The sequence below is a fragment of the Sinocyclocheilus grahami genome, unplaced genomic scaffold (assembly GCF_001515645.1).
Source record: "Sinocyclocheilus grahami isolate Dianchi unplaced genomic scaffold, SAMN03320097.WGS_v1.1 scaffold113.1, whole genome shotgun sequence".
In the NCBI taxonomy this organism is placed as follows: domain Eukaryota; kingdom Metazoa; phylum Chordata; class Actinopteri; order Cypriniformes; family Cyprinidae; genus Sinocyclocheilus; species Sinocyclocheilus grahami.
Window position 1 is genome coordinate 956,699 of NW_015505292.1, and position 23,419 is coordinate 980,117.

General features: G+C 37.7%; 2 protein-coding genes across 5 annotated transcripts in view; one reads left to right on the forward strand and one right to left on the reverse strand.

Moving 5' to 3' along the window:
• Positions 1-3,728, forward strand: part of polr2c (RNA polymerase II subunit C) — a 9,342-nt gene extending 5,614 nt beyond the window's left edge. Inside the window, exons 2-9 of one of the 2 annotated variants that reach the window (XM_016277583.1) lie at positions 1,090-1,139; positions 1,299-1,367; positions 1,460-1,512; positions 1,633-1,761; positions 1,835-1,886; positions 1,964-2,132; positions 2,340-2,414; positions 2,756-3,728. In XM_016277583.1, the coding sequence (XP_016133069.1) occupies positions 1,090-1,139; positions 1,299-1,367; positions 1,460-1,512; positions 1,633-1,761; positions 1,835-1,886; positions 1,964-2,132; positions 2,340-2,414; positions 2,756-2,900 (742 nt within the window). In that variant the 3' untranslated portion in view covers positions 2,901-3,728. Of the gene's footprint in view, positions 1-927; positions 978-1,089; positions 1,140-1,298; positions 1,368-1,459; positions 1,513-1,632; positions 1,762-1,834; positions 1,887-1,963; positions 2,133-2,339; positions 2,415-2,755 lie in introns of both variants that reach the window. The other variant, XM_016277581.1, reaches the window with a different exon arrangement.
• A 1,071-nt stretch (positions 3,729-4,799) lies between these two features.
• Positions 4,800-23,419, reverse strand: part of LOC107589167 (SH3 and multiple ankyrin repeat domains protein 2-like) — a 69,003-nt gene continuing 50,383 nt past the window's right edge. For 2 of the 3 annotated variants that reach the window (XM_016277524.1, XM_016277526.1), the window contains 8 exons: positions 17,639-17,774; positions 17,224-17,304; positions 16,881-16,889; positions 16,235-16,255; positions 14,189-14,313; positions 13,739-13,850; positions 11,108-13,460; positions 4,800-7,967 (listed from right to left, as the gene is read on the reverse strand). In XM_016277524.1, coding sequence (XP_016133010.1) covers positions 7,430-7,967; positions 11,108-13,460; positions 13,739-13,850; positions 14,189-14,313; positions 16,235-16,255; positions 16,881-16,889; positions 17,224-17,304; positions 17,639-17,774 — 3,375 coding nt within the window. In that variant the 3' untranslated portion in view covers positions 4,800-7,429. The remainder of the gene's footprint in view (positions 7,968-11,107; positions 13,461-13,738; positions 13,851-14,188; positions 14,314-16,234; positions 16,256-16,880; positions 16,890-17,223; positions 17,305-17,638; positions 17,775-23,419) is intronic. The other variant, XM_016277525.1, reaches the window with a different exon arrangement.

Sequence of the window (23,419 nt, forward strand, 5' to 3'; positions counted from 1 at the left end):
ATTACTACTCCCATTATTACACTTCTTTTTTCAGCATGCTGTCCCAACAGCACTGTAATATGCAAATGATATACAGTGTATAGATAACATTGTGCTTAATGGGAAAACCTGTTTATGGAATTTTTACACACATATTGCATAAAGCAAAATGGTATATCAAATCATTTTGTTATATATTTTATAACATAGTTGAGAACCGTCCTTAAACAAAGTTAGTTATAAAAAAAATCCTGAAACCTAAAAATTGATTGGTGATTTAAAAAAAATTCCCATTGTTTTTGCCTTTTCATGTCTACTCTTGTCATTTTATTTTTAGAAAAACTGAATCCTGGTGTCCTCTACAGAGGACATAGCATAACTTATGAATAAAATATAATTTTTAAAAAATGTTATTTTACCATTTTTTTCTTTTGCTCTAAACAGTGTAATGACATGAAAAAATACTGAATTCACAAAGCTTTTTATTTCTGGTTCTCAGGAGGATATATATATATATTTATATGAGTATACGTGTGTATTTATACAGAGATTACACACACACATATTAAATATTAACTAAAATAACATTTCACATATATGAGTATACGTGTGTATTTATACAGAGATTACACACACACATATTAAATATTAACTAAAACTAAAATAACATTTCACATATAATTTAAATATGTAACTATTCGAATTTTAATGTGATACATAATATTTATATATAAATAATGTTATTATTATAAAATTACACTGAAAACTAGTTTTAAAATGTATTTAGACAGTTAGTTGATACAAATATTTAGTTTGACCTGATGAGGCTAATGATCAAAATTTTATGAAGTTTAAAAAAGTGTTTCAGGCCCTATTTTTACGATGTGTGTGTGTGTATGTATAAATATATATATATATATATCAAATAAAAAATATGATTTGTTTCAGGGTGGCAAACTCAATTCGACGTGTATTCATGTCAGAAGTTCCAACCATCGGTAAGAATCAAACCAAGTTTAAAAAAAGTGTTTCAGACCCTATTTTTACGATGTGTGTGTGTGTATGTATAAATATATATATATATCAAATAAAAAATATGATTTGTTTCAGGGTGGCAAACTCAATTCGACGTGTATTCATGTCAGAAGTTCCAACCATCGGTAAGAATCAAACCATCTGTCTTCTGGCTGCTGTCAGAAATATGTTTTTTTTATACAACAACAACAACAAAAAGTTGATTTAATTATGTGTTTGCTTGATGTAATTATGCACTTTGTCTTTTAAATCTGTTAATCTGATGTAATGTGCTTGTTTGCCAGCTATCGATTGGGTTCAGATTGATGCCAACTCCTCTGTGCTCCATGATGAATTTATTGCACACAGAGTGGGTGCGTATGTACAAAATCTTTCCTAATCTTTCATTTCACTCTTCTTATTGTGCTAAGTGCTGTTATCATGCTCCTCTCTTTTTTTTTTTTAGGGTTAATTCCACTCACGAGTGATGACATTGTTGACAAGATGCAGTACTCACGAGTAAGTGTATTAAACACCCTGCCAGGGTTTCTGTTTTTAGAAGAACTTATGAATATGACTCATCTCATTAAATGTAGGGAACTGAAACATAACATTTTACTTTCTATGGTTTCCTATTAGGACTGCACATGTGATGATTTCTGCCCAGAGTGTTCGGTTGAGCTCACGCTGGATGTAAGATGTGCAGAAGACCAGACACGACACGTGACCTCACGAGATCTCCTGTCCAATAACCCCCGAGTCATCCCTGTACGTGTATTCTCCTCCCAAACTCTCACATTCACACTTTGCTTTTTCTGAAGTGATGTATCTTGTTCTTCAGGTAACATCCAGAAGTCGAGACAACGATCCCAATGACTACGTAGAGCAGGATGGTGGGTCAAATTCCTCTCTGATTTTCTGAATAATCACTCGGATATATCAGTGTTGATGATTTGGGGATTTCACACAGACATCCTATTGGTGAAGCTCAGGAAGGGCCAGGAGCTGCGTCTCAGAGCATACGCTAAAAAGGGTTTTGGCAAGGAGCATGCCAAATGGAATCCCACTGCAGGGGTGGCATTTGAGTACGACCCAGACAATGCACTGAGACACACGGTGTACCCAATTCCACAGGAATGGTAGGATTCTTATGGCTTGTTTTGATCACATTAAACACATTTAAATAAGTATTATTTGTAATCAGGTACACAGAAAAAACAACTTGTATTAATTATGGTTATATTTTTATTCTAATTTATGTATTTATGTAATCTTCATATATTAATTTAGCTTTTTACTTGTCAAAAAATGTTATGTGTAATTATGTACCCTTGCTCAATCGTCAGGCCTAAAAGTGAGTATTCAGAAATTGAAGAGGATGGAGTTGAAGCTCCATATGATCCTAACGGCAAGCCAGAAAGGTAAGGAAGTTTAAACCCATACATACATACATAAGCATTTATGCATGGGAATTGTTGTCTTAATAAATAACCCTGTTGCACGTATCCACTTAAAAGCACACTTTAGAACTGAAAAATTTATATTTACTACACAAATAGAATATGAGATTTATAAATCGAATTTGAACTTTTCTGTGAACTTGTGAAACCTGTGGTTTTATTTAAAATTATAAATTATTAACCATTTCATTGTCATGTTATACATTATGTGCTTGCAAGGTGAAGGACACCATGCAATAGAGGTTAATAAAAATAAAAAAAAAGGACGTCAATACATGATTACATGACTTTTTTTCATCCAGATTCTATTACAACGTGGAGTCCTGCGGTTCACTTCGGCCTGAGACCATTGTCATGTCAGCTTTCGCTGTACTTAAGAAGAAACTGAGCGATCTGCAGACGCAGCTCAGCCATGAAATTCAAAGTGATGTGCTCACCATTAACTAAACTGTTAAAATACTGCTTTTTGGATCACACATTTTGGAAAAATATATTTTTTCAGCTGTTATGTTTTTGCATGCAACTGTATTATGGTGGAGAATTCTATGAATAATAATAAACAAACATATTGTTGTTTCATTACACGAGTTGCACAATGTGGAAACAAACCAAAAAAAAAAAACTATGAACACCAGAGAGCAGGGTTTGCGTGAAAAATAGATCAAGAGGCTATTCTGTTGATTGAAACATGATTGAAACATGAAGAGACGGCATGTATGGTCATGACAGAGCATTGAACAGCATGCCGATAATGGCAACATTTTATTTCAAGCCAAACAAGCCCTGAAATGGATGTAACAAGTTTCCAGAAAACCGTCCCGAGACAAACTGTGTGAGCAAAACACATGGAAGGAACAAGAGCTACGCAAGTACGAGAACAGATTGTGCAATCATGTTTATTCGTCCCGTAAATTTTGGTTGTTGCAAATACACAAGTATCGAGGGATTTGGCGGAAGGTGCAATCCCAAAAACTTCTTTGATTTTAATCATGAATTCTAGTTGAGCACAAGATTACAGCAACATAGATCAAGTGAATGCATTCCTCACAAGAAGTGTGTGAGACATAACTATATGAAGAAGAACCAGAACTCGTAGTCCAGGACCTACTGGAAACTTCTGCGTGTCTTCATATAAAATGGGGTTTCAAAATCGAATTCTGCATACACAACGATTCAGTGCTAAAACTGTCATTTGCCAGACAAATAAAGTGTCAGTTTGCAGTTACCGTATGGTGTAAAATTGCGGTCACACTAGCGAAATTTAGTGGGCAAAAAGGTATGTCAGTTATGTAGCGATGCGGCAGTTCTCACACATTCCAGTAAAGGCCACGTTCACGCAGCAGCAGAATACGGTTGTCAGTACTATAATAATCAATGCGTTCACGCACATTTAGGCCATTTTGTAAATGTTCAGGACTTTTGGTGAATCTCACACCTGCTGTGCGAACGAAACCGTACTTTCATGTGTAGTTTCGGTAACTCACAGAGATACAGATACATGAGCTCAGTTGTGTGCAGTGTTGCCAACTCATTTTCAGGGGACGTTACTAAAGGAAGGTTGAATTGTTGCTAAAAGTTGCTAAATTACGTTGTGATGACATTGCGTGATGACGTCATTAAGTAATCCCGATGCAAAATTGTCAAATCTCAGCAAAAACATATATTTTATATATGTTAATTTAGATTTGTTCGTAGCAATATAAATGCATAATATAATATTAAAATATAAATACACATTTTTAAATTCATTGAATTATCGGAAACCTACACATTTTTGAACGATTACAATTTAAGTTTTATACTTTAAAGCAGTTTATTAGTAGTTAGTATATTGCACTCTAAGAAAAGTAAAAAAAATAATGCACAATCTACTGTGTTAATATGAAGGAATTTTCTGGATTAATTTTTCTGCAGGTTTTTGTACCTGCATTTTTAATTACGCATTGTATTTTGTGTTTTCGGGTTACAACGGATAACGGAGAATGTCCTGGAAAGTTACTAGCACCTTTTCCATTTTTCTGCATATTTTTCTTAGTGTACTAACTCATCAACAATCACCGGTACAAGCTACTAACGAAGTGTCTCATGAATGAAAAATAACAGTATTCAATTATTATTATTATTACTATTAAATTAAACAATTGCAAATAGCAGCTAACTTAATTCCTGTAACGTGTGTACTGCTAGCATCTTTGGTTTCCTCTTTTTGTGTAATTTAAATGGTAAATTGTGCCTTTTTATCATTTGAGTCACTTATCAAAAGTTGCTAAAAGCTGCCAAATAAATTAAAAAAAAATAGCTAAATTTGTTGCTAGGTGCTTTTGGAAGAAAAAGTTGTTAGGGTAGTCTGAGAAGTTGCTAAATTTAGCTACAAAATTAAGTTGGCAACACTGGTTGTGTGACGCGTGAAGGTTTAGATCCAATCACCGTCCTCCATCTGAGCTGTTCCCGCCAGTTTAGTGGTCAGGTGCTGCGCCTCAACCATAGACTGTATAAAAACAGGCCTCAACTTAAGTTTTGTTGTGTCAAATGTCGTCATCTCATATATTAACTTTAGTCATTGTAACTAGGTGATATTCACGAATATGGACTTAAGTTACACGTTCCTACAGACAGTATTCGAGCCTCACACTTGTAAGTAAACGTGGCTGACAGCTATTGACATGACTGCATTTCGCCGCGAAATTTCCGAGCAACAGTAGCTAAATGTGACCGCATCAAAAGTGGCCTAAAATATGTGCTCGTTTTGTTTTTCAAGTATACACACCACACAAATCTACATTTTAACTCCTTTCTTTAATTACATAATCTAAAAGAAGCAGGTGACAGCCATTATCTCATTATTTTTCATATCTTCTAATTCACTGAGACCAATGTATATGTAAATTTCATAATATTATATACTGTACTGTGGAATACTGGCAAAGAAAGACCAAACAGCGTTCTTTAAATTTGTGTATTGCTTCTTAACTGATACCACATAGATTTTTGGCACACCACATATCAGAGTTAAATGTCATAAAAATTTCATAAATATTTCTGTAAATCTTTAAAATACTGTGCTGTTTTCTAAAATAAGATATATAGAGATGATAACTCTAACTCTTCTAAGGTCGAGAGATAAGCAAACATATATATAATTTATTTCTGAATCTCTTCACTGCATACTTTAAACGGTCATAACTTCATTTCATTCACAGCCATTCTCTATTTCATTTATCACCTTTCCCTCAGTTCTGACGTTACCCACAGTGCTTTGAATTTAATACTGAAGGTGAAATGTATAATGCTGGCTGTTGCTTCGTGTCTCTGTGAGGTTTTAATCACAAATATGAATATTATATCTAGTCTGATTTCATACCTGTGGGATTTTATCACATAGTATGATGAAATTGATAAATCTCTGAGAAATGTCTTAACAATGAGAAGATCACAACTAAACTTCAGATGACCTAGATATGTTGTGGTGCGTCAAACTGTAACAAGGATAGGCACACATTGTAGTTACATGTTTAAATTAATACTGTAGTGAGTCAGCAAAATTATAATTTCTTCCGATTGTTGAGCAAAGCAAAAGGATTGCAGGACATAAAATGAAAAAGACAAGTAGAAGCACTTTGATTTTTGATTACACAGGAAAATTAAAGTTTACACTTTGTGATCTCGCTTAAAAATTTGTTGTAGACAGTTGCAGGTTTAGTTGCAAAAAACAAAACAAAAAAGTCCAAGTAAAATTTAAATAAAAATAAATACCCAATTTATAAATATGAAGTCCTGTGTTAGTTACAATTGACGACATTGATATGTATAGATTAAGGAGGTTTCCTGTAGTTTTCTGGCCGTTCCTTTTTACCACCCAACAATCAAATGATTTAGCGAATTATAATTACAAAAAATAAATACAGTACATAAAAATAAATTATTAAATGAAGAATTCACATTTTTAAAGCAAAAGACAAATACATACTGGCCCTTTCAGAGTGATTGTGTCAGCGTTCAACACAAAGCTGTCAAATTTGACAAAGCAGAATTGTCCGTTTCTACTTCAATTATTTTCCATTCACCCATGAAACTAAACCTCAATATTTCAGATCTTATGTGTTCTTGTGAAGACCCATTATTCCAAATCAAACCTGCTGGAAATTAATACTGACTAGCAACACTGAGCAACAGTGCAAAACTAGTGTTGACTAAAGGGACAAATAAAATGTTGGTGGGAATGCCGTAGACCTCCTTACTGTATGGAAGACACCTAATAGGAAACCACAATTCATAGAGACCCAAGAGAATTGTTGATCATTCAGACAAACATCCAATGTTAGCGTATTACGAGACTTGAAGATTCAAAATGGTGGAGAGACCTTTTGCTTGCTACGGTTACATTTGTTCACATGTAGGGAGATTTGACCTCTGTGTTTTCAATTGACCACGGCCCTTCTAGGACTGTCAGGGAATGAACTGAGGGACATCTAAATGCCCACTGATCACATCTCCGAGATTCATGTACCTCTTGGTCAAAGGTGTAGGAGGAAAAAAAAAGCAAGATATTTATTTCATAGGCAGCTGATACATAGACAAAGGTTCCCTTTTTTCCTGAAGAAATATTCTCTGTAGAATTGTCTTAGCAAAGATAGAAAATGGATCCCCAGCTCTGCTGGTTTCAGTGCATTCAAAGGAGGCCAAAGTCCTTAAAAGCCAAAGGATAGTCAGCTCATGTTTGTAGTTTCCATACAGTGTGTTGGCTTCAATGTCCTCTCTGGTGCCGGAGCTCTTGGAACAGAAACACAGGGAACCGCTTGTGCTTATGCGGATATTTTGAACGCTCGAGTTTCTTCAGGATGTGAGAGTTCCTAAAATCCACCGAAAGCATTATAGGACAACAAAGTGTTCAAACTAGTGAACTGAAATAAGGGAAGAGGGAAAAAGAAGCTTATGAACAAGATGCGCAGAGTCCTGGTGAGGACATCTGCCCAGTCTCATCTGTCCAAGAGGACTTTCAGCGCTCGCTCGATGTTCATTCTGTGACCCACACGAGTCACGCCCAAGTCGATCAGATCCTCCTTTTGCAGGTTGGGCAAGTGGCTGCCCTCGATATCATTGTCCATAAAGGCATCCCTGTGCTCGCCCAGGTTCAGGCTCTCAAGCCAGTCGGCCACGTCCTGTTTGCTCCACATGAGGATGGGTTTGGTGGCAAAGGGCTTGTTCGATGCAGCCTGGATAAGGGTGAGCGGGGAAGGGGAGCGGCTACGCCCCGTGCCTAGGCTGAGGGGTGGTGTGGGCAGACCAAATACGTCCGTCATGGTGGGGGAAGTGGCTGAGGTCGGAAGGGAAGAGGCACAGCTGAGGCCAGAGTCCGGCGGGGACAGGATAGGGCTCGGGGTGTGGTGGTGGGGAGGCAGGCTCTCGGCCTGTCGGCACGGTGACGGGGCAGGCACGTTGGGGCCAGGCTGGGCAGTGAAGGTAACGGTGGTGTTCTGCTGTGTACCTGAGATGAGGGATACACCATCCTGATTTCTGCAAAGACAGAAGGATGAAAGTGAGGAATATGTATTAAGTTTGAAAAAATATGAGACTCAAGGGATAATGTAAAACTACATTCCTGCAAAAGATGCTAGGGTGTTATAAGGGGTTGGCAGAGCATTGCTATGTGGTTGCTAGGGTGTTCCGGGTGCTTACTGGTCCAAGTTAAAGTCTGTATGATATGGCTGCAGGTCCTTCATTCTTGTTTTGTCTGTTTCATTGTCCACCAGGTGAAAATCACAAGTCCAGTGTTCTCCTCAACAAACTGCATTATAACTAGAGTGATGATATGAGTAATACTTCCAAGTAATGAAGCCTGAGAAAAAAACTGCATAATTCATAATTACTGAACAAAATTTTACTCAGTCGTTTCATTTTATTCTATAACTTCTATAAATTAAACATTTTTTAGTTTACATTTGTGTTTTTTTTTTTTTTTTAATTCTATAGCTCAAGTGGGACTAAATCAATTTAATTCAATTGTTGACCTCCATTGGAAAGGTGCCTTTATGGATGGGAGAGTTGAGACCAGAGAATAAGAAAAAGATCCTTGCACAAGACATAGGCCTACCCGTACAGCTCTTTATGGGTGAATCTCTCAAACCATGTCTCAACCATGATATAGTATTTGTAGTAGTTAATTTTATTTATGCTGATTTTTGTCCCAACAGCATGATTTTTATTACTGTATTACAGTAAAAAGAAAACAGAATTAGACTCAAATGTTTAATTATCGTTAAAATAATGCCACAATAGAAAAAATCCTAAAAGTCCTAAAAACAGCATAATTTTCTTTATGCAAATTATTATTATTTTTTAATTATTATTATATTAGGGTAAAATATGACTTTTACATTTCTTTGTGAGATTCACCCTCACGTGTCATGTACACAGTTTCTATTTGTGTAAAGATCAAAGAGTATTGAAAGAATGAGTGTACTGTAGGTGGTTTAGCTTTAAGGAGGCTGTGAATGTGAGGCTTTTTTAGCAATGCAATGTCCTTGCCCCAGGTTTCTCTTTATACCCAAGGTGTATTGGCCTACATTTGTTCAAGTAAACTTTTACATTTGCATCTGATGTAGTACAGCAAATAAAACCAATAATGGACTCCTGTAAAATCTAAATTGATACAAAAAAAAAACATCAATAACATAGGGCTGTGCAAATAATCAAATGTGATTCATTGCCGATTTTGAGCGCGATATTGCGTAGCTTGTCAGTGATCTACGGCTCTGTAGTAAATGTGACATTGCTGCAGCCTGGAATGTGACATTGCTGCAGCCTGGAATTGAACTGCTGGTTTCGTCTGGTCAGAGGAGAACTGGCCCCCCGACTGAGCCTGGTTTCTCCCAAGGTTTTTTCTCCATTCTGTCACCGATGGAGTTTTGGTTCCTTGCCGCTGTCGCCTCTGGCTTGCTTAGTTGGGGACACTTCATTTCCAGCGATATCGTTGACTTGATTGCAAATGATTGCAAAGATACTATTTAAACTGAACTGAGCTGGATGATGACATCACTGAATTGAACTGTCTTTAACTGAAAAATTAGTGTTTACTATTGACATTTTGCATTATTGACACACTATTTTCCTAATTAATGCTGTTCAGTTGCTTTGACACAATCTGTATTGTTAAAAGCGCTATATAAATAAAGGTGACTTGACTTGACTTAAATGCCACTCCATCTGAACGCACATGCTGGAGATTTACTACTAATCAAAGAAACCGGCTTTACTGTGGAGATGCGCATGAAAATCGCATTCGATTATTTGCACAGCCCTACAATAACAATATATAACACATAAGTTACACTCCCAGCCATGGTCTTAAGATTAAACATATCTCAGTTAGCTGATTTAAATAAGAAACATGGTAACCTTACACACTAAAAAAAATCTATTTCTATTCATAGTAAAAAGAAAATACATCTTTGCTCAGTGTAAGTTAAACATAGCACTCTGCCTGGGCTACAAGTGCATTTTAGGGTAAGTTCTGTGGTCTGTAAATAACAACATCATTCAATAATGAATGAGACTTGGGCTCCATGTCGATGGCAAACCATTGCCTGTGCAATTTAGCAGCCATCGGTATACACAACCCAAAATAAATGACACATAAGCTTCAAAACCTAATGAGCTTTCTCTGTAGGAATCATCAGTGAAAACAAATGTAAGGTGGGGAACGACATGAGAAATATTGATTAAAAATCCTCTTAATACAATGATAAATTCTAAAAAGTATTGATAAAAATAGTATTTTTATCAATTAAAACAATTAAAACAATAGTAAAAGTTATTGACAAAAATCTTTAAAAATAGGCAATTTTACCCAAAACTTTGGTACACATGTTTATTAATGCATTGTGCTGTTGTTCTGTATTGAAATCAGTTTTAAGTTTTATTTTGTGAAACTATGCACAGCAATCCAAATTGGTCACTTATGAGGTTCCATTTGAGTTAAGATGCAGCCATAAAAAAGCTGCCGATGTTGGTAGTATAGCAGCTCAATAGGTTTTCTGAAAATTGAAACTCTTCATAACCTTAAAGGAGTAGTTCACTTCCAGAATGAAAATTCTGTCATCATTTACTCACCCTCCACGTGTTCCAAACCTGTATGAGTTTCTTTCTTCTGTTGAACACAAACGAAGATATTTTGAAAAATGTTGGTATCTGAACAGTTGATGAGCACCATTGACTTCCAAAGTATTTTTGGAATTCAGTATTACAGAAGAAATAAACTCATACAGGTTTGGAACAAGTGGAGGGTGAGTAAATTATGGCAGAATTTTCATTCTGGAAGTTAACTACTCCTTTAAATGTTTTAGTCAAAATGAAATATAAAAGTCCTTTAAGATATTCCTTAAGAGAATTTAGGGATGTCTTGTGGGAGCAGTTTGGGTGGTGTGACAACTAAGCAACAAATGAACCATGTTGTAACAACACGTGCACACACACACACACCTCCCCCCTCTGTGGTACGGTCTGTGTTCATCATCACACTGACGTTGCTCAGCTCGTCCTCAAGGCTGTTCTCATTATTGGGTTGCTAAGCAACTCTTTCGTTCTCCAGCAGAGCACACACACTAATCTGAGAGCCTAAATGTAAGCCTGTGATCCAGGAAGGAAAGAGGGCATACCTCGTTCCGAAGTGAGTCCTGGATCCTGTCGGAGAGTCTAATGCTTCCCCTGGCTTTGGTGCTTTGTCCTTGTTCACATGCTGCAGAACTGAATTGGCTTCTGGGCCATGGGATCCTTTCATCTCCGGAGGGTCTCCCCACAGCTTTGAGGTTCGTTGCGTTGGGGTTTTCAAGGGTTCTGGTGGAATTGATCCAGGGGGCGGAAGTGGGACAGAGGAGGGCATTCTGAAAGAGCTCATGTTCTCCTCAGGCAAAGCGTCCTTGTAAAGTGCATTGCTCTTGATGGCAGATTTGGGTTTTGGTTTTGACAGGATTTGAGACCTGTCCACCAGAAAGGCTTGTCCATCTGCATAGACAGTGCATGTGTCCAGAGTCTCGCCTCCTTCAGAAGACAAGGTTGAGATGCTGGACACAGTAGAGATGGTGCTGGTGGTCTCGAGTTGGGGGTCACCGCTACTCCGGCTGTCTACCTCAATGCCCGAGTCAGTGATTTGTTCATAGGGCTCTAGCGGCCCTGTATGGAAGCTGGGAGGTGTGCAGTTTGTGAGGACCGTTGGTCTTTTGATTTCGGAATTCCCACGACCTAACGGGGGATAGTAGGGAGCAAGAGTAGGTCCTTTTGTACCATTTGTTTTCTGTTTGAGCAGTTCAGCTATAGTCCCCGCCTGGTCTTCAGGAATGTCAAAACTGTTGGCAAACTCCAGTGGGGGTGGTAGGGGTTCAGCAAAAACAAACTCTTCATCGATGTCGACAGAAGCCAAGGGCGGTGGAGGAATGCCGAAAGGCAGCTTGACAGGCTCATCCACTGAGCTAACAGTTATGATGGTCTTGCCATGTGGTGCAGCTGATAGCGCCTTGGGAGCTGGGGGGTTGGTGGGAGCTGGCTGGTTGGGGTCGCGAAGCTCCCCAGGGGTGTTGTCGGGACTCACTGCCTCATCCCTGTCGCCTTCAGACAAGCTGTTATCCTCGGATTTTGCCCCATCTGTGGTGTGTACCATCAGCAGGCCAGCTGACTTCTGCTGAGAAGTGTCCACAATGTCAATCAGCATGTTCTTCTTCTCCTCAGGCCTCTTCTCAGGCTTGCCCAGATCAAGCTGATACTTGGATTCAGTCTCATATTTGGACTCCGTCATCTGCCTCCGCAGGCCCCTGCGGGGACGGCCCATGGTAGCAGTACTTGAGAAGCCAACCTCCACATTTGGTCTAAGCTTTGTGTCAATATAAAGAGGTTTATTGAGATCAAGTTTGGATGGGTCACTCTTTAGAGGAAGAGGCTGTGATTGCTCCCTCATGGCTCTGTCTCTGGCAGCTAACGCTAAAGCTAATGGTGAATTGGGGTCTAGTGGCTTGCCTGTTACTGGGTGAACATAATTCCCACTTCCTGAGCTGTAGGTCTTATGAGCAGGTAGACTGATCGGGCTGTGTCCTGTACGAGTGTTCAAAAGTTCCCTTACCATGGTGGGCTCAGGGCTGTTGAAGTCTGTCACATTGCCACCACCTCTAGGGATGCTAAGTAGTGATGAGGGAGGTGCCATGAGCCTACGCAGCCGCTCATCACTGCTAAACATGCCCTCATCAATAGACTTGGAGTGTCGGAGACGTGGGGCTGGTGTAGGCACCACGTCCTCATCACCTGCATCTGTGGACTTAAAAGATGGGGAGTTGCGATGAGCATCAAGCCTTTTCTCCCTGTCTCTAACTGCACCGGCAATGGCAGCTGCAAAAGGACTGCCAAGATTTAAGCCATCTTCAGGACGGAGTTGTCCTGGGTGATCCGGTGTGGTCATCTCAATTTCCATGCTGCTCCCTTGACTGCTCTTACCGCTGCTGCTGGTGGAGGGCTCTTTGATTATTATGGTCGGAATCGGGATGGAGCAGGTTTTCTCAGGACTGTCTTCTACGTTGGACTGCTTGACAAGCATTCCCTTCCTTCTGGCAGGCTTGTTGGGCACAAACAGTCCAGCTTGACCCATCTTGCCTAAATCGGAGTAAGGGTTCTCAGGAACTTGGGCACGGCGCATATGAAGACACTGTTGGGCCGTTGGGCTGTGATTGTACCCCTCGGAATCGTACTGCTCTGGACTGTCTCTGTAATACATGCCCTGATCTCTCCAACCAGCACCTTCACCTCTGTCTGGGGCTGTGCTGTTTGCATTAGGACTCTGTGAAGTAAAGCCTGGTCTGATGGTGCCGTATCCTCGACCAGCTGGGACAGGAGCATTATTTTGAGGTGGAGATGGAGGGGAGATGGCTGGTGGAGGTGGAATATCCTCTGATGTGTCAGGCATTGAAAGGCTTCTTGTAAATTTTAACATTGGAGGAGTAAGGAACTGCTTCTCTTCTTCGGTTACTCCTGTAAAGGGATGAAGAAAGAAAAATCAACAAGCCTGGGGGTGCAATCACCATCCATAAACAATAAATATGACGCTACAAAGCAACTGATACATCTTGAAAATACGTCACATCAGTGAAAAAGCCTCCAGCAAGAGTGGGCTTACCACTGAGTGTAAGTAAACCAAATATTTGTATCATTTTACAAAGAGCTGAAAGACTTTTGTGTGCAATTCATCAAAATAAAGGACCGTGTAAAGATGTGCTTCGGCAACAAAACAAAATGAAACAACCACACACCTATAGATGTTTGCCGCCGTATGGTTCCTTTTGGTAAACCCAGGAAGGGGCCTCTAGGACTCCCTGGCTGTTGTGGCGAGTCTACTGCTGTATCCTGACTATTGCAGAGAGACTGCAAAAAACAGAATAAGGCCGACATGATAATAAGTACAAGCAGAATGCAGCACTATAGCAAAGTGACCATTCAAACTAGGCTTCACATAATATGTTGAAATGATTTCATAACGAGATTGAGATGAAGAAATAAAAATAATCTCAAGCAGTGAAGCATACTCACAAGCCTGTGCACAACTACACTCTAATTTAAGCATCAAAAACCAATATAGCATGCACGGGCAATGGTTTTACCAGACTTGCGAAAAGCGATCATTGCAGTTAGGCTACAATACAATTCTCAACAATGCCACGGGAGACCAAAACTCTAGAGGACATTAGATAAGGCATGCTTACATTAATTTCAGGGCTGACAGCAAAACACTTGCTAGTCGGACGTGGTTTGACTGCCGCCACCCTCACATCTGCATTTGAGTTGTCCCACATGGGTTTCTGGGGGGGCACGACCTCATCCACTTTATCTGTAAGACAACAGCATCTCAAATTAGAAAGCAGGAAGCTACATTTAAAATAAGCTCAGTATCAAATATTGCTAATTTCCTCTAACAGGATCCTCAGAGCAAGGATTCAAACCGAGCAATAGAGGCGACAGAAATAGGTACAATGACAATGGTCAAGGTCAAAGCCGTGCAAGCGCTTCCTGGTTCCGTTGTAGAAATCTTAGCACTTCTTTCAACGGCCACTGCGCAACATGCTAGCATTTTTTAGACAGCTCCCATGCATGGGATTATTACTTAGTGTGACTTGAAATACAATCCTCTTCTTCAGACCCTCATTATCTGAAAGCTGATCATCTATACAGAAATGGAGGAAAGGGAAATTCAGAGTCTGATTTTCCTAGCATAAAAGTCATCAAGACTGAATCTGGTAAGGTACACACACACACACAAAACCCCCTATACATCTGCCATTAAAATGGGTTTCATATCTGTATATTCTTTAACAGGACTTAATTTATACTTTATACTGTTCTTTGCAAATACACTTTACGTACTTTCGAAACATTTCCACAATAAAAGATGTTAATATGGTTTAAAAGAGAAAAGAAGAACATAAAGTTTAAAACTCACTAAAATGATTGACCAGAGTGCACAATCATAGTATTTGTTGTGTTGGATAATGATTGTAGTACAACCTTAATTATGCATTTTTATGCAGACAATAAATTGTGCATTATCATTTACACCTCCACCTCAGTACGTGGTTTCAGAGATCCAATCACAATACGTCTTGGATGCTATTTATGTGATCAAGTACTAATCTGGAAACACATGTTAATGTCAGGACTAAAGGGGGCCACAGTTACACCTCTTCATTCAGCATTAAATGGATATATACACTCAGGTTTTAAATATAAAATCCCATCATACCCCTGAGGCAAACCTGAATTTAAAAAGAAATAAATACTGCCAAAATTGGCAATTTCAGGAGTCTAGTTTATATTCATAACTGAAAGTCTATCTAAGACTGCAATAGTATGCATCTGTTTTATAATCAGGGTCTCCTATATAATACCTAAATATGGATTTAAAATTACTCTCTTTAATGAACAGTATGTACAAAGTGGTTTAAGGACACAGCAGGAGTGCTATGCAGCCAGCCACATTATGTAAACATAAAACTAATGCTTACAATGGTTCAGAAAATATCTCCTTCAAGAAGACAAAGGAGTCCATTCAGCAGTCTAAAGATGTCGTTTCATATCTCTGCAACAGTCACACGTCGTCATATTCATGGTCAATGCTAATAGTGCCAATAGCGTTACACTGAAAATATGGCATTACATTTTGCAGGTGGAATGTTTCTATATTAAACATATGCAGCATTATTTCCATGGCAATAATCCATGGCTCTTGTTTCAGAGTGATTCAAAGCTGGAGTGGTCCCTCGTTTGATAAAAGTTCAAACATAGTTCTTTAAAGGGAGAAATTATCTTTAAATGTCCAGCTTTAGGATTTTATCTTTTCTGTGAGGAGTGAAATGGAGGCAGGATCTATTATATAAGTAAGAATAAGGACTTGTATCTGAAGCCAGGATTTCAGCATGGGAAATGCATGGCTCTTGTTTTCTCAAGCGTATCCTTTTTATAAGAGGGCAGGCTGTTGAATAATATATTCTTACATTGCACTTTTGAAAATCTAGGGGTTCAATAATTGAAGCTAAAGTCTTATGGAGCATTTTGCAGTGTAAACACATGGTCTGTTTTCACACTAAGCAGTCTTCCATTCAACTGGTAAATTTTGATTATTGGAGAGAATACAAATTATTTGCACATTTCTTTCACTGAGTCATTTAAAAAAAAGTTCAACTGTGTGAGAGAAATAATCACTACTGTTGCTAAGCTGAGGTGACAAATTTAAAGAGTGCTTAGGGAAAACTCACCCTTCTTTTTCCTCAAAGTGGCTTTAACATAAAAGAACAATTCAGCTTTATTCAAGTATTACGATTCAGAGATAATTTCCAGAAAACATGACGAGGAGAACCAACGTTTGGAATACACTGTATTCCTCCACATGGCATTGACCTGTGCATAATGTAATGCCATTTTAGACAGAAAGCAACAACAAATCCATGCAGTTAACTTTTCAATACTACACGAGACAAGTAGGTTAGTTTCCAATATAACAAAGTGACAAAAAAGACAATTAATTTCTTACTACACAATATAAACAAGAATGTAATTCGCATTTAATACTGCTTACCCTTTGTGCCATTGTTTAATTAGTAATAATAAAATCCGCATGACCCATCAAACCCTAGATTTAGCTATGGTCACCAGAATAAATCCTTCACAATCAAGGATCTGCTCAGGTGAAATGCGTCATGCTTTAATAGTGCATGTGAATGTAGTACATTTGTTTTCTTTAGTGGGAACTACAAAAAAAACTTGAGACGAACAATGTCCATATAATCACAAATCCCCATCTTAAATTTATATAACAAAGTCACATGCATGCCAGGGGAAGCACAACATTACAATTTATACATACAGGATTTAAAATTAATATTGTAAATAATTGTATCGTACCTTTATCCACTTTTAGGTCAGCATGCAGGAAAACAAAACAACATCAAAGTTAATTTCATAGTGAATGGTAGATGTAGAATAACAATAAAAAGTGTCAGGTTAAAAACAAATTTTTAGGGATCGTTCACACAAGACATGATTTTGAATTTAGAAATAACTAGACACAACTGAACTGAATGAATTTGTTAATTTTTTAAATCTTGATGTTATCTTAAAAAATGCAGCTCTCATGGTGTGAGACACCAAATACAAAACAAAATGCAATGCAATACCTTCCAAGACAAAAAATTAAGTGACACCAGACATTGCATGAGATGCTTCTGCTTGGCATGACTGGGCTTACCTAGGTCTTCTAGCTCTGAGGTCATAGATTTTGAACGCATGGACAAGGCTGTGGAGGGAGCCCTCCGTGGTGGCGGTGGCGCTATAGCAACAAACCAAAAAAACATACAACATGTACAGTAGATGCTTAGCCATAGGCTGTAGCATTCCCACGGGAGGCATTTTATACAACATCAACTCATGCCAAGGTTTGAGGATTCACATTTTAAATAATAAATGAGAGAGAAGAACTTGAAAACACAAATTAGTAATGTTAGTAAAATCAATGATTAGCATAACTACCATTAGCATTATGGAAAAGCAATGGTTAGATTACATCAAAGTTGTTGTGTCTGCAAACATTTTCAAACATATGACTAAATATGTTCCTTCATAGCCTAGATAGTCAAGAATCCTGAATAAATCAAGACGTTTACCTTTCTTTCGAGCGGTGTCATCAGGGTCTGGATTTCGACTGACCGTCACCACTTTGATAATTAAGTGGTTGCCACCGTGACGAATCATGTTGACAACTTGTTTGTGGCCCACTTTGACGACATTGTCCTGATTCACCTACGAAAAAAGAGGAACAATTTAGAATGTTTCAGGCATGTTCAGATGTTTACAAAGCAATAATTAGTCAAATGCACTTCTCACAAAATTGCACTGTTGTGCACAATTAATTTCCTGCTTTTTACTGTTTAAAAACACAATAAAATGGTTTGACAAACAAATTTCTTTGTGTGTGTGTGTTTACATGGCTGGACATATCATTTGTTAATTTTGTTAAAAAAAAAAGTATTTTAAGTTACACAGCCAAACCTTAGCTAGTTCAGGATTGACAGCTTACTGCATATTTACTGTAAGTATATAGTGTCTATTTTCTGTGACGTAAATAAGGAGATTTATAAAGATTTTAATAATTTTATTCAGCAAGAATGTATTGATCAAAAGTGACAGTAAAGACTTTTACTAATTTACAAATTCTATTTCAAATAAATGCTGTTCTTTTGAACTTTCTATTTGTCAAAGAATCCTGAAAAAATGTTTCAAAAATGTAATCAGCATATTAGAATGACTTCTGAAGGATCGTGTGACACTGAATGGCTGCTGAAAATACAGCTTTGTCATTACATAAACAAATTACATTTTAACATGCATTAAAATAAAACAACACAAAGCAAAGTTGTTTTAAATTGTACAATTTTATTTCACATTACTGTTTTTACTGTATATTTGATCAAATAAATGCAGCCTTAATGAGCATAAGAGTCAAAGGGTGAAATAATTAATTTATTTTATTGATAAATGGAAAGATTCATTCTTATTCTAGAAAACATTTTATTGTACAAAACAATCCACATGCCCCTGAGCAAATAAATAGTTGTCATCAATATTTTCAGTGAAAATTTTTTTTTTTACAAAAAGAAAAAGGCTATACTGTATAAATGCATATTTAAATTGATTTCATCAAACTTTAGAAGTACATTAGCATAAATATGGCCTCAAAGCTACTAGACTAGGGTTGGGTACCGAACTCGGTACTTTTAAGGGTACCGACTGAATTGCGTCGGTACTACCGAGTACCGATTCACGTTAAATCAATCGGTGCCAAATTTCGGCACCTGAAAACGCATCTGGGCGCATCCGCTACAGAGAAAGAGAGACCCAGTCACGTAATGTCACCCCTGCAACTCGTTCAAACAACACACAGGGCAAGCTGAAATGTTCTGAAGTGTTGTTACATTTCTAGGGCCATATGGTTTGATATGATATGGAGTCCATTCATAAAAACGTAATTCACTCTATAGCGCGGAATGCCACGGAATTCGTCAATTTTGGACGAATAAATCAAAAGTAGCCACTGCCACTTAATTCGAATGGCGATATGAACTAGTGTCTGTGAATATTAAAATGACGGTTTAAATATGAATCCTGCATGTTCCGCTTGCCTCTGTATGTATGAATGGTGGAAATGCAGTTTTGTTTACTATGCAAATACTGAAGCACGCGTGACGCTCGCAGTGATTTCCGGCCTCTGCATCTCACTCTATGACGGCATGAACACAAAAACGTAATCTCCAGAGCTGCTGTGAGAGTCACTTCGCGAGAATTTTACAGTTTCATTTGAGAATAATTTTTCTTCCATGTATTAATTTCAACAGCAAACCTCAGTTTGTTTTCCAAAGAATAAAAGGGTTTAATTTTCATTTGATTTAAAATAAATGTTTAATGCCTTCATTTGATTTTCAGAAAAATTAAAACAAGAATTTCTGGGGGGAAAAAAAAAGAAAGAAAAGGCTTGTAGGGCCCTATTGTTCAAAATGTTGAAATTGAGACTTTTGGACTTATTTTTTCACTGAAATAAATGTTTTTGTAATTACACAGAGAGTAAAGTTCGAAATTCAGGTACCGATACCGGTACCGTACCGGTTAAAATATGAACGGTACCCAACCCTATACTAGACAGAGTATAATACCACAAAACTCCAATTTTAATTTCATAGGGCTTTAACTTCTGTATGAATCATAGTGGGGTAAATTTATTTTAAGCATTCAGCTACACGATAGGTTATAAACTCTTGCAGGTTTGTTATGGTCCCTGGCAATACCACAGAACAACCATCAACACCAAAGTTAACCTAACCCAACTATATTTGTTGAAGCTCAGCTATCAAAACTTCATTCATTTCCCTACTGAAACCAACACAAAACCATTATTTTATCCACAGTATGTTTTTAAATAACCTTTTACCTTATAATTTTTCTTCATATACACTTAAACAGTCACAATTCCAGGGAGAGCTGTCATTGTAAAGGCATCAGAGGATGGTAAATCAAATTGGGGTTTAAATGTTTAAGTGGGACTTTCAATCTGCCACTGAGCTGTTACTGGTGAGCTCAATTGCATTCAGCTACAGCAGAAACGATTTGCAAGTGGTGATAAAAGTGGTGATAACTGTTGATATATGTGCTTTCATCACCAGATATTTTCTCATCTCACAACAGAGTTGTAAAGTCCAATGACTCCAACCGGACTAAAAACATACTCCGAGGAAGAAACAATCTGCAGTTAACATTTTTTTACTCTTGCTGCGTGAAAGTGGAACACAAACTCCCACAACTATTTTAAGAGGTTTTTAAAAAATATATGTTTTGACATGAGTTACCAGCTCACAACTTTGGACCACAGAATGTTTGGAAACAGTACTGTATTTTTTTTTTTTTCTGAAGAAAACTGAGCATCAAGACTCATGCCAGAATGTTGTGGGTGGATGCAAAGTCATTGCTATGGTGTTCAGAATGGTTGCTAGGGTGTTCTGGGTGGTTGCTAGATGGTAGAATACTGACCTAAGCCAAAAATCAGCATTTTAACTTCTAGGCAAAAATGGTAAGCCTGAATGTGTAGAAAAGTAGTATTACACCAAACATGCCACACGATTTGACAATCACAATTGTCCTTCCCAATCAAACTCAACCTAAATTACAAGCAATAGTAATAGTGATAGTAACCTTAGCAAGCAGCACTAATGACTACGATAAGACATTGATATGCTTTGATATAAACGACAAATAAAAGGCACTGCAGGCAAATTAGAGAGACACCCCTGCCCCTGTGGCATTTCTCCAGCAAAACGAGAAACACAGGCACTACGAAACAGATCAGCAGAGAGAACATGAGAGAGACAGGTTTGGAGAGATTTTAGATTATGCCTTTTACCGAAGAAAAGGTTATGTGAATAAGCTTGGGTAAACTAGGCGAGGAGCCAAAGTCGTCTTCATGACGAAGAGAGCTGAGCTGCTCCTTTTATTCCATCGCGTGTGTTTGTGTGATTTATAAATGCTGCGAGTGTGATGGAGAGCAAGGGACTACGTATGTGATTGTATGAGAGAGATATTACCATTTGTTCCAATTATATAAAATTAGCTTCAGTTAGAAAGCAAGCCATAATAAATGTGGGATCGGGAGTAAAAGGCCCACATGGAGAGCCAGGTCTGTTAGTAAAAGAAACAGCCTTCAACGTCAATCACCGTTATCTTTTCTACATCTCTCCTTATTGTGCATTTTCATACCGCGCATTCCAGAAGGTCCCAGAAGACATAAACACTGCATTAAATCTTAGTGCTTGACCTTATGACAGATGATGTAAATTTAGAGATTGAAGGTGCTTTCACACCTGTAGATCGATTGCTTTGTTCTGAAACAGGGATTCAAATTATTACAATGTTGCTTTTTATTTTATGTGTGGTTCGTTTTCACACGGCAAAGTGTCTAAACGGACCAAATTTGTTAGTAAAAGTCACACGCGAGTAAACTCTTCTCTCATTGGTCAAAGTTTCACGGTTTATTTTCCAGGATTCCACTGCTGTCACACGTCAGGATGGAATGACAACAGCTTTGCGGGCTTATTGTTGGGTTTTTTGTAGTTGTCGTTATATTAATTTATCATTTTGAGCAGGAGTCCAGGATTCATCGGGAAAACATTTTTAAAATGCACCTACTAGGAAGAAGAGCAATAAGACGGCATTATAAAATGAAAAAGTGTGCTTTGATTTTGAATGGCGAAGACGTGCTCACCCACAGACATTTGCAGGTTCATTTTGAGGAATTAGCAAAACAACAAAGCTAATGATTTTCACAGAACTTACGTAATTCCCCATTATACATTGTGATATAGCCTGGGTCGTTGATCCGTTAGACCGGATTGCTTTCTTACTACAACCGAACCACTCCAGAGTCCATTTTCAAGCCGAGATTCAGGCGATCTCGGACCGATTGTTTCCGTGTTCACATATGCCCAAACGAACCGAGCTAAGGGGGGAAAGCGTTAGGTTCCCGAAGTAGAGAGAGAAAGCTCTGTGAATTATGAGCTCTAATCGCAACTCATGGCAGTGCAGATTTTTGCAGCTCTCTAGTTTTTGGTGAGTGCTAGAGGAGGGGGCTGGGCACAAATTTCCCAGCATTCTCACTGACCTCCAGTCTCTTGGCATGTCACACACTGGTAATGAGATTTGGGCTCATTTAGGAAGTGCTGGGACCAGATGTAGATAAAGCTCAGAAAACAGCCAAATCTCAGCATTTTGCACATCTTGATAATTTCATTATGCTGGAACGGAGTCAAATTCAACCAAGCTGAGCCATCAGTACAGGAACATGATTTTGTGTTGTTTTAGATATCAGGACATGGAATAATCGGTCATTCATTACTCACCCTCATGTTGTTCCAAACATGTATGTTTTTTCCTTAAGATACAAAAGGATAATTTTGAAGAAACTTCTTGCAGGTTAGAAGTGACCACAGACTAACAAAAAAGGAGTCTATGGCATCATATCTGATCATGTAGACTATTTTAATGGTACTTTTATAGTGTTTCTGGTCTTTGACAGCCTGTGGTAACTATGAGTTATCACTGCAGGTATACAGGTTTGGAGCAATATAAAGGTGAGTAAATAATGGAAATTCTGTTATAATTTGGAATGCCATAGAAAATCCATTTAGGTTCAATAACCTTTCAATGAACAGTTTCTAAAAGGATCATTTTTTTAAGAGACACATTTTTATAATCTACAGAATGTTTTTCCACTACAAAGAATTTTTTGTGGTATTGGAAAGGTTCCATGAATGTAAAATGCTTTTTAGGGACCATAGATGCCAGTCAAGAACCTTTATTTTTTTGTTTAGATTCTAACCTGACTTTTTTTCTGTGAAAAATAAAAGGAGAAATTTTGAAAATGGTTCATCTGAGCAGGTGAAGAAGGCTGAACTAAAAACTAAAGCAATAAAAATGTAATATTTTTTATTTCAGATGCATATACTGTATAATGATGTGTTTTTTAAACCATATTATTAAACTGACCAATCAGAGTGGATTCGCAAACAGAGTAACACAATTTGTACAACAACATAAAAAAATGCATAAAGGTTTAATGAATCATTATCAGCTGTAACCTTTCAGATCAATTTTGTTAAGTATCATAAGCATGCTTGCGGTTAACACAACAGGTGGAGTGAGATAAATATATATATAAAACTGGAAAATTAATAACAGATGGATAGACACTTTGAAATTTCTAAATTACTGAAGGAAATGAGTGAACTCATTGTCACCATATATAAATTTGCCAAAAGAAGAGCAGAGAAATAGTATATATACATATATATATATATATATATATATATATATATATATATATATATATATATATATATAGAGCT